Genomic DNA, 12,268 nt, shown 5'->3' with positions numbered 1-12,268 from the left:
TTTTGGCAACATTCATTCATTGTGTTTCTTTCCTCGCTTTCTCTCTTTTTTACTTTCATTTAAATATATGATAAAATCTCTCACCAGTCATGGTTTGCGGTTCTACCTATTTGCTCCCTGTCTCCCTTACTCTCAAAAAACCTTTCTGCTTTCTTCTGCCCTCCACTCGCCCTCCTATCACAGTTCATTAACATCACTGTTTGAATTCAAGTTTGAAGGCTAAAGCTGATTAGCGATCAGAATATGTTTGTAGTTTTTCTTATTCATTAGAGATCCCCGCATATGCTTGCAATACATAGTCTACATGTACTGAAATGCTTGTGTGTGCTTCTTACAAGTTATTGTGTTTGTATCTCCGGTTTATCATTCAGTTCCAGTTGCGGTATGTGTAAGTACAGTCATGTATTTGTTTGTATTTACATGCAGGCCCATGCTTTGATTTGTGTGGGTGCATTTGCATGCATATGTACAAGAGGTACTAGAGTCAATTTTTTATCAGCAAACGTCTGTGTCTGAGTTTCTGAAAATGTGTGTTCGCTCCATATCATCGTGGGTACCAGGTTGCATGTCACCGGGTGGCCTCTGTAACTCTCTGCTGCAAATGAGCTGGCAGAGGGAGAAATGGAGAGATGGTGGGTGAAAACAGAAGGAGCAGGGAGTGATTGATTGATTTTGCCTTTCTTCCAGTGGAGTAACATCAGGAGAAGTTGTTGAATATAAATGATGTTAATGAACAGTTAGGTCTGTGTTAAAGCACTTGTAGCAAAGGTCGACAAGCTTCTTTTAGAGGTAGTTGTCAGTGATTTGGCGTGTTTACCTTATTTAGTGCAATACTCCCAAAAATTTTCGCATTATTTGTCTAGCCTTTCAAGTAGATGCGACCATTTTCCTACTGTGAGTTACGCTTAAAAATGTTCTGGGAAAAGTAACATCCAGTTTTGTATGACTACTGCAACTGGACACAGCTGTAGTACCTTGAACGTTACCTATACTTCTTCAGTATATTTTCTAGCTAGAAAAAGCTTGTCCACATCATTGTTTTACATGACCTGTTGATAAAAAGGCAATATCCTAAAAACAGAACTGATAGATTAGTAAGAAAGCCAAGAGGAAATAAAACTAACTAGCCAGCAAGGGCAGCTTAAACTGACTGATGACTTCTCATTCTGGAGCCCATTTTTTATCGTACTGAACTAACTAACCTAGAAACCAATTTTCACTGCACCATATATTATAATGCTGACATCAAGGGGCAGAGAGATAATGGTTGTGATCAGACAAAAATCCGACAGACTTTAGACACAGATAGTGTTTTTCTTGAAAAAATGTTGGGTGGCTGTTTCAGACCATTTGGTAACCAAAATTCAGGCAGTCAAATGACACTGGATGAGAAAAGGAAACATGCATTTGGTTACTTCATTACAATAATGTGATGACTGTTTCTTACTTTGCAAAAGATGGTTTGAATGGACCTCTATTGTTTGCAGAAACATCATCAATGGCACATTTTTCCCTTCATATTGAGACCAGTTTTGAGTGGGGGAAATGACATTTAAACTGTGTTCATTGGACAAAAGACTGTAACAAAACTCTTATGTATTTTTTGGGATTTATACAGTAGTGATGATTGGTTTTATTTCACTGTATCACTATTTTGTGAAGGAAAATATTATTATTTTTTTATCCCAAGAATCAAAGTTTCTGTTTGCCAAGAAGGGGAATATTTTGACAGAAGCACATGCATTCAAATACATGCAAAGCACACTAAACCTCTCTTAGGCATACACAGAGATGCTTATTGTCTGTCACTCTCTCCTACACTCACAAATGCACACACACACAGACTCAGACACACACACTTAGCCTCCATATAGTTGAGATGGATGAGTATGCAGTAACTGACAGTTGATTCATCGGCCCCGCAGCCACCATACATATTCTAATGCAGCCTTGAGGAAAGTAAAAAACTTGGAGAGGGAAATCAGGACTTTTGCTTTTAGACTGCAGGAGTAAAGGGACCATTATTCTTACCCAGCATAACAGAGCTGTCAACTGACGAAGCACCTGCCATCGCAAAGAGATTCATTCTCAGAGACCACAAACTTCAATCTTTAAATGACTCTTTTAGTTGCAAGTGTTTTCAGAAGATTACTGTGTAGCGTAAGGAAGCTTCATTTTGAAAAGACCTTTAATTGGTTGGTCCTCTATTTGCACGTGTGTGTTTCTGAGCATCATTGCCTCCATCTTAATAATCATTAATCAACTTTCAAGCTGATCCATGTTTAGATGCCTCAACGATTCTGTATCACAACAAAGCTCCAGGAAACTGATTTTTATTTTTATTGTTTTACCTAAAAGAATATTACAGTGTGATTATGACTCACATTTTAAGGACACAAGAAGTTAATCCACACTTGGACAGCATTCTCTTGTTTCTAGTGCAGCTCAGGCACATCATATCCTTCCGTTAAAAAGTGGGTCATGACCGCTGTTCAATGTGCTGATATAGAGGTCTTCTAAGAAGTGGGAGCTGCCCATACTAATTACCATAGTTCATAATGATGAACAGAATTCTCACCGGCACTGTCTGAGGGCCAGTAAAAAATACTCCATTTAATTTCCATGCCATTGTTTCCATCTGCTCCTGTTGCTCTTTAACTGAGCCAGTTGTTGAGTCACACTACTGTGCCTTCACATTTTGTTTTGAAAGTTAATATTACTATGTAATTTGTCTTTCTCAAATAATTAAATTTCCAGTAGATTGCATATACCTAATGTCTTCTTCCTGAAAACAGAAGATCATTTACGTGGTCTCATACTCACCATGTATTACACATTCATATGTGATAGTGGGGAGTATGAAAAATCCCTTGTGGCATTGGTGTTTAGCAGCACTTTAGCACTTTATATGCTTTTAGTGAAAGTCGTTTTGTCAAATATTTAAATTTCCCCATTATATATAGTATTTTCCAAGTAAAGCAAATGGTCTGCTTTTAGTTAGACTTCTTTTCATATGGGTTAGAACTTTTCTTGCATGTGTCATTTCAGAGGTTACTTTCATTTTGAAAAGATATTGCCTATAAAATGTGAACTTGGTTTGGACAAGAAGAAAAAAAAAAGGAAAGAGCAATAAAACTTCATGCTTTTAGGCTTGACAGATGCCATTATTTCAAAGTAGCTGTCAGCAGTGTGTCAACAAAGTGATGGATTAATGCTACAAGTAAAGAATTTGACATCTCAAATGTCTCCTTTAGCTTTAATGGTATCTATTTTCACTGCAAAAGGTAAAGTGCACGTTAGCAGCAGAGTAATTCTTAAATATTACATTAAAAGTTGATGGATTTGTACACTTAAAGGTACAACATGTGTCTGTGAAAGGATGTGAGAAGTTGAGTCTCAGATAATGGATGGATGGATGGATGGATGGATGGATGGATGGATGGATGGACCAAATAGTCTGTAGTTGCTACTGAAGTGTGAAAAAAGTACTTGCCTATATAATGAAAATATAAGTCTTAGATTGTTATTTCTGAAAATTACACCTCAAACCCAAAGAGAAGATTGGAGACATTCAGTTTTTTTTGTACTAAATACTGGAACACAGCTGGAATTCTTGGCAGCAGTAAATCCTGTAATTCTGCATTACAAATGATAAGGCCACCCATATGGAAAAGAAATAGTAAAAACATATATGATTTACTCATGAAAGTGGCCATTTTCTCATTACTTTCATCTATTTTTTTAGTAAGTATACAGTACAAAACATACAAGTTTCATTATATAATTTTTCAAGGGATCTTATATGTGTTTTCACTCTTGTATGCTTTTCATACAAGTTTCATACAAGACAGATACAAACTTTATAAGTTTTATATATATCTTTTCCATATGGGCAGCTGCAGATATAGTTAAAGTGAAAAGAAAGTGATGTATTTTTTTCCTGTTTGCTGTGTGACTTATCAGGGACTGTGTAATTTTTCAGGTTACAAAACCTTTTATTGATGTATTCAGAAGAATATTTATTGATTATTTTATTTAAAAAAAGAGAAAGATTTTACACTCAAATAAACATTTTTGTCTTTATTTCACAGCTCCACCCACTCCCATTGCACCTCCTGAGCTTCTTTCTGTTGGTGCTACTTACCTTTGGATCAAACCCAATGCCAACAGCATCATTGGTGATGGGCCAATAATCCTGAAGGAAGTGGAGTACCGGACCACTTCAGGGAACTGGGTAGAGACCCATGTGGTTGACTCCCCTACATATAAACTGTGGCATCTGGACCCAGATGTAGAATATGAGATCAAGGTCCTGCTTTCCAGACCTGGAGAGGGAGGAACAGGACCCCCAGGTCCACCACTGGTAACCAGGACCAAATGTGCGGGTAAGTAAGCACTTTTTTCTTTGTTATTGCTTTAATTATTTGTTTAATTATTTTCCCATTTATGTTGCCTTTTTACCTATTTCTCAATTATTTTTAAAAATTTAGATTTCATTTAGAAATCTCTCTTTGCAGTTGCTTGATCCTGTTTTGTCTTATTTCTGTTGGACAACTGTACTGTGATCCACTGATATACTCAGCTCATTAATCCTTGGGTAGCACTAATATAATAAGAATGATTTACTATGGTCTGAATATGATGACAGCATGATTTGGAGCCAGAGAGGTAAAAAAGGCTGATGAGAAAGATAACAAAGAAGGAAAAAATGAGGAAAAAAGTGTTTCCTTTTACGTCTTCTTGGGAAGAGAACGCAAATCAAAGCTGATGATAATTGACATGTTAAGAAGAAGCCCCAAAGATGAAGAAATGTTGGAGTGCATAGTTTGCAGGGAAGAAGGTAGGAGAGGTTAGGTGGGGGCAATCATGGCCAATAATGAGTATCCCAGCGGGGGTGTAAGGACGCAATAAGTGGCAGTTCATTTGATAAAATGACAGCCCATCAGATCTCTGATGGCCTCTTATGTGTGTGTAGGTGTGTGTCAGTGTGTATGTGTTAAGTGTGTTCTTACTTAACAAGTAGGAAGCCATCATTCTCCATTCCAGCATTCCCTATGGACTTCTCTGTGTTTGCATTTTGCCATGCAACTAATTGTCTTTGTTCTATCTTGGCCTTTTGACCTTTTTTGTTGCTTTCACTGTACTACTTTAGTCTTCTGATTTTCTGACGCTATTCTTGCTTCCCACTCTCTTTCATTCTTAAATTCATTTTCCCACTTCTAACTTTTTTCTGTCCTTTTCATTTCCTTTTCTCTGCAATGTTTTCCACTCTTTTGTCCTGACTTCATTTCCTTCTTGTCTTCCTTTCTCCCATTTTAGAGTTTTTTCACCCTTTCTCCTTTTTCATCACTTGGGTTTTACTTTATGGTGTCGTTTTTTTGAACTCTTCTTCCCTTCTGTCCTTTAATGTTTACTTCTTCTGTTTTTGACACTTTCCCCTTTTATTCACGCCTCCCCCTTTCTTCTCTGCCATGTCCTTCTTCCTTCTGCCATTCTGTCTCAGTTGTTTTTCTCAAGGGCTTCATTTTATGAGAATTAGAGAGAACAAGACAAAATGATGATGAAGAGTGAGAGGAGATCAAAAAGATGAAGGTGTTATTCTGTAAAGACAGTGGGCTCGATCTGGATCTAACCTTGCATTCAAAGAGGGGAGAGAGAGAGAAAGAGAAAATGCTTTAATAATGCTTCTACTTTTTTTTGATGGAATATACATAGCTAGTGTGTGTGCCTTGGGGCATTCGTTGTTTATGCTACAAGTTCTGTCAAAACTTTGGAGCATTAACTTGGCAGATGCTTAAATTTAATTGGAATGGGAATTTTGTGTATTTGCGGTTGCTGTGTTATGTGTGAGTGAGAACGTGTGAACTCTACTGTGTGCATATCTTTCTGTGTTTGTGTGTGTGAGTATGTCTGCATTGTGTACATGCTTGTGTGTCTACCACAATGTGTTTGTGTTTGTGCATTTGTGGTCTTCAGTCCACCCCATGTTTTTTCTTTTTTTCTTAACTCTGTGGTAATCAGCAGGTGAAAATTATGTGTTAACACTACAGTCTCTGTTTTGGTCTCTCTCCCTGCTTCCTTGCTTTATCTATCTCTCACTTTCAATCTCTCACTCTTACTTTCTGTCTCCCATATTGAAACACAAGTAGCTGGTGAGGCGCTGGGGTCTTATGGGCCCTACACATAAATGTTTTCTCATAAAGAACTCATTGTGCAAACCTGCTAGCTAAATAGCTTACTAGCTTGTAGAATATGAGCCTAACCAATTCTTTAAACGAGGCATAGACCTTACCTTCTATCCTTCTATCTACAGAGAAAATGCTTATTCAACGTATCATCCAGATTTTTTCAGGTTTGTGAATCAACAGCTACAATACTCAGTGATGATGCAGAGAGATGACTTTGCTAATATTAAATTACAGTTTGAAGAGTGCTTTTACAAATTGATATATACAGCAGATGCCAGTTTGCAGAATTACTAGTAAAAATGTTAACTCTTTCTTTTGCTTTTGGATGTTGTAATAAATAAAATTCTCTACCTATACCAGTTAGAAAATGCACAACAGACAATGTTTATGAACGTTTTTACACAGCCAGAGTGAAATTTACTCATCTATAGGGAGTGCAGAATTATTAGGCAAGTTGTATTTTTGAGGAATAATGTTATTATTGAACAACAACCATGTTCTAAATGAACCCAAAAAACTCATTAATATCAAAGCTGAATGTTTTTGGAAGTAGTTTTTAGTTTGTTTTTAGTTTTAGCTATTTTAGGGGGATATCTGTGTGTGCAGGTGACTATTACTGTGCATAATTATTAGGCAACTTAACAAAAAACAAATATATACCCATTTCAATTATTTATTTTTACCAGTGACACCAATATAACATCTCCACATTCACAAATATACATTTCTGACATTCAAAAACAAAACAAAAACAAATCAGCGACCAATATAGCCACCAATATAGCCAAGGACACTCAAAAGCCTGCTATCCATGGATTCTGTCAGTGTTTTGATCTGTTCACCATCAACATTGCGTGCAGCAGCAACCACAGCCTCCCAGACACTGTTCAGAGAGGTGTACTGTTTTCCCTCCTTGTAAATCTCACATTTGATGATGGACCACTGCTTGAAGAAGGTGTCTTGGCAGTAGGACTGGGAGTTGAGCTTGACTCCATCCTCAACCCGAAAAGGCCCCACAAGCTCATCTTTGATGATACCAGCCCAAACCAGTACTCCACCTCCACCTTGCTGGCGTCTGAGTCGGACTGGAGCTGTCTGCCCTTTACCAATCCAGCCACGGGCCCATCCATCTGGCCCATCGAGACTCACTCTCATTTCATCAGTCCATAAAACCTTAGAAAAACCAGTCTTGAGATATTTCTTGGCCCGGTCTTGACGTTTCAGCTTGTGTGTCTTGTTCAGTGGTGGTCGTCTTTCAGCCTTTCTTACCTTGGCCATGTCTCTGAGGATTGCACACCTTGTGCTTTTGGGCACTCCAGTGATGTTGCAGCTCTGAAATATGGCCAAACTGGTGGCAAGTGGCATCTTGGCAGCTGCACGCTTGACTTTTCTCAGTTCATGGGCAGTTATTTTGCGCCTTGGTTTTTCCACACGCTTCTTGCGACCCTGTTGACTATTTTGAATGAAACGCTTGATTGTTCGATGATCACGCTTCAGAAGCTTTGCAATTTTGAGACTGCTGCATCCCTCTGCAAGATATCTCACTATTTTTGACTTTTCTGAGCCCGTCAAGTCCTTCTTTTGACCCATTTTGCCAAAGGAAAGGAAGTTGCCTAATAATTATGCACACCTGATATAGGGTGTTGATGTCATTAGACCACACCCCTTCTCATTACAGAGAAGCACATCACCTAATATGCTTAATTGGTAGTAGGCTTTCGAGCCTATACAGCTTGGAGTTAGACAACATGCATGAAGAAGATGATGTGGACAAAATACTCATTTGCCTAATAATTCTGCACTCCCTGTAGTGGAAGAACAATTAGAAACAGCATAAGTTGCAATGAAATACACCAAAATGAATCTTCTAATTTTAAAGTGAGTTTCACATGGTTGAAGTAGCGGCATAACAACAGCATTGCTGCAGCGGCTCCAGACATGCTCCCAATAGTATGGGACAAGTTTGACTATCGTATGGAGGAGGACACAAGTTTTGTGTAAAATTTTATTTTCAGAAGATATTTTAAAATTTACCACAAGCTTCTATGTCTATTACTTAAAAAAACAAAAAACTATGGCCTTTTGAATTCGGATGATTCTTTTTGATACACCCTGTTTTGTTCTCCTGTATTATCTTTTTTTCTAGCTGTTTATAGATTCTTATGTCACATGGCTATAAAATTAGTTCACATAGCTGCTCTAAATATGGGAGAAATAAATCTCCCTGAGGGACCAGGGGGCAAAGCAGTGAATGTTTACAATGTTTAAGTCCACCTATAATCTGGCTCTTTGAAATATCTTTGAAAAGAAAAAAATGAATGCATTAGTTTATGTTATAGTTCCTTATTTCATTCTAGGAACATATCACTCAGCAGTAAGAGTTGCTTGCGGATGTAATTATTTGGACAATAATGAGGTTCTGTGGCACAGAGGGATATAATATATGGACTTTGAAGTGAGTATTTGTTTTATTGACTTTTGTTGACAATAAGAACTGTAGAAAATGATTATTATTATTATTTTGCTTCTCTTTCCCTTTTAGCATCCTTTACAAATCCAGCTCTACACCTCTAATAGATCTGTATTCTTTCTTTGCCTTGGAGTAGAGCAGGGCAATATGGCCAAAAATATTTATCACGATATATATATTTGAAAATTTGCGATAACGATATAACCAACGATATAATTGATGCGAGACAAAATACAACTCCACAACATTACTAGCGCAAAAAGACAACCTTCCATTTATTTTCACTTAAACAAGAAGCTGGTTTTTATGTACATTAAAACCTTTATAAAAATGTAACAGTGCAAATGCAAATTCCTTGCTTAAAGTTTAACCAAAAGGCATTTCCAGTAGAAATGGGCTGACATATCCTGAGCATAACCATGTATAATATCCACTGAAGTTAAAAAGAGGTGCTTTGCAACATTAAACTGCAGTGTGCAGTACGTATTTTTCGGACCATAAGGTGCACGGGATTATAAGGCACATTAAGCGAAACAAAGCAGTCAGATAAATCAAACTTTATTAAACTCATTCTTCTTGCTTCCTCCACTTCTGTACCATTGATTCATTAATGTTGAATTCTCTGGCAGCTGCTCTATTCCCATGTTGTTGCAGTATATTAATGACTAACCTTGTATTGTGGATGGATTATCTCAGTTGTTCTCCTAACTGAAGTTTGGTCCGTTTACAGCATCCTGCCATGTGATTGCATTTGTCTCTAACTATCAGGAACTTTAACGTTAACTTTTATAAGTGGAAAAGTGTTAGTGTTCGTCCTCCAGCACTGTTTATGTTATGCTAACATAGCTGTGTCGCTAGCGATCAGGTAGCACATCATTATATACCAGCTAGCCCAACTTCAGTAACCCTACAAACGTCACTGCTGTTTAGTTTCCTGTCTTCATTTATGTTGGACGTGATAGCAGAGCTGTGCGTTTGAATTTTTCCAGAAATCTCTCAGTCAGAACATGCCATATCATGCTTAGGTAACTAGCGAAACTAGCGAGCTAACTTCCGCTAGCTTCCTGCTAACTTCTAACTCCGTTAAATGTAATACATTTTGTTTTCATGGATGCTTGGAAGTTAAACTTCATAGTTTCACCTGGTTAAGCAGCAATGCTGATCGTTTTATTAAAGATGAAAGAATTGAGACAGTTTTTAACTCTCAGTGATGCTGCAGTGTTGTTTGACCTGAACAATACAGTTTAGGACCCAGATTACTCCCAGATTTAAGAGCATCTTAGTCCCACAAATACGACAATAACGACGGCCGCTTGCATGTTCTGCAAAAAAATGTGCTTTGTTGTGTATCTGACGGACAAACACCAAACCAGTTCCACATCACGGAAGTTGCACCATTTTTACAAACCAATTCTGGTTCATCTGTTTCACTCAACAATCGGCCATGTGCGTATGAAAACAAAGGCACTGCGCATGCGCGTTTTACTCATTCTATCGCGATATTTCATTTTCCTATCGTTGCCTAACATTATACCGGTATTACTGTGAACGGTATAATATGGCCCAGCCCTACCTTGGAGTACATCATCACACAGGTTACCTGAATTTCCTGGTCTCTACTGTGTTTATTCTTGTGAACACAAAGAGACACCCTCAGCCCACCTATCGTCTACATACACACACATACACACCTGTCCTGTCTCAAACTTCCTGGTATGCACATCTAAAGCTCTCTGCCCTTTCGCAGACATGCCACATACACACTCTTCAAATTTTTATTTTGCTATTTTGCTCAAACAAAACTTCAGATTGAACAGAGGCTCAAATCTCAGAACAGTTTGTCTGTGTGTACTTGCAGTACATTTAGAAGTAGCCACTTGTTTTCAGCAGGTGTACAGCTGCGAGGTGAAAAGGGATAACTATTTCTCACGTAGGAATAAGATGAGGCACAAGAGGAATTGGAGACAGTGAGATAGGATTAGGTGGAAAAATGTTGCGTGTGAAATAAAAATAGCTGCAGTGAGACAGTGGCAAATCAACAAAGCGGGGGGGGGGGGGACAACAGAAACTAGAAAATGTGCTAAAGGATGAGAAGAGAGGGTGAGAGTTACAGAAAGAAAACAAGAAAAAAAGGATAATAAAAAAAAATATGGAGCACAGAAGAAATGGAGAGGAGGAGAAGAAAGAGACAGAAGAAGGATGCAGTGTAAGGGAAAGAGAAGCCAGTGACGTGAAGTGAAATGGAACAGAGCCGGTGGTCACTCTTTTTGTGTTTGTGTGGAAAGCATAGTAGAAAGGAACATGTGTTTCTGGGCTAGTGGCGCAGTGTTTAGCTGTCACAACCATTCATGGGGTGCTCCATGTGTGCTCATTTGTGTGTGTTGTGCGTGACAGGATTGAAACAGGCAGGCACCTGCTGGCTGCTGGAATGCATGTGTGTGTTTGTCGCCACACCTCCTGTGTTCACCTTTCTCTTCTTGTTATCATCTACAGCCATTCAAATTAGGATTCACCAACAGGTAGAACCTGGGACCATTTCGTGGCCTTTGCGTTTTTTAATTCCACGCCATTTCCACTGTGTTTAATGGAGTATAGCCAAATTTTCAAACATGTATTTTTTTCCCATTTTATTTTAAAATTCCAGTCTGAGTTTTTTAAATGAGCTTAAATGGCTGAATAAAAGGCATACATCCACTATCGAACCTCGTGGCCGATTTCTGCCCCTTGAAACCCATTATAAACGCTATTTTTCACTGCAAATTAATTACGGTCAAAGGGATCGTCGATGTTTTTAAGTTTCATTTTCATTTTGGAGGAGGCCTTAGAGTTGTAATTTTTTTATTTGTCCACCGAGTGGCGCCCTTGCTTCACATTTGACCCCTGCTGGAAAACAGCGGGCTGCTTAGACAGACCTGCGGAAAATGAAGCCTGAAGCGTGCAGCAGCGGCTTCGCCCGCTGATCGGGCGGGACCATTTTCGGTCCCTAGGACCGTGAGAGGGTGCTTTTTTTTTTTTTTAGTCAACAGGAAATGACATATTTGTTGTCACGTGGTATCGGACGTGTGTGCTGGAAAAAGCAGTCCCCGGTCATCGTGCCCCGGTCATCGTCGCGACTTACCCCGGGAAGATGCACTTTTTTCGGCCTAGAGGAGCAGCATTTGCCGCCTGGAGACCATTTTCTGGTCCTGAAAAAAAAAAAAAAGGCGATCGAAATGACTGTTGGTGCCAATCTTTAGTCCATCTAAAGGCCTAATTATAATAACAATTGAATATTACCTCAAATGGTTTTTTTGGAAAATATTCAAGTTTTATGTTTTTTGGGGCAAAAAAAGCAGTGCGCTCATGTGACGAAACTGGGATATAAAGGGTTAAAATCCGCGAAATGTAATTAAAACTTGACATGAATATTTCAAGGAGAAGTAGGTCTAAAAGATTGGCTAATTTAAAGTGGAATAAAATATTAATATATAAAATTTTTATAGCACTTTTTTGGGCGTGGTCGATTAGGACCGATAGTGTGTGCATTTTATGAAATGCGCTCCTGCAAAAAAAATAAAAGTGGATCGAAATGAATGTTGGTGCCAATCTTTGGTCCATCTAAAGGCCTAAT

General features: G+C 38.4%; 1 protein-coding gene across 8 annotated transcripts in view; it reads left to right on the top strand.

The window, feature by feature from the left end:
• Positions 1–12,268, top strand: part of ptprt (protein tyrosine phosphatase receptor type T) — a 336,999-nt gene that overhangs the window by 106,875 nt on the left and 217,856 nt on the right. For all 8 annotated transcript variants that reach the window (XM_080890788.1, XM_080890791.1, XM_080890787.1 and 5 more), the window contains exon 8: positions 4,092–4,385. In XM_080890788.1, the coding sequence (XP_080746914.1) occupies positions 4,092–4,385 (294 nt within the window). The remainder of the gene's footprint in view (positions 1–4,091; positions 4,386–12,268) is intronic.

The sequence above is a fragment of the Rhamphochromis sp. 'chilingali' genome (assembly GCF_963969265.1).
Source record: "Rhamphochromis sp. 'chilingali' genome assembly, chromosome: 9".
In the NCBI taxonomy this organism is placed as follows: domain Eukaryota; kingdom Metazoa; phylum Chordata; class Actinopteri; order Cichliformes; family Cichlidae; genus Rhamphochromis; species Rhamphochromis sp. 'chilingali'.
Note: the sequence above shows the minus strand (reverse complement) of the source record. Positions and strands in the feature narration are given on the sequence as shown.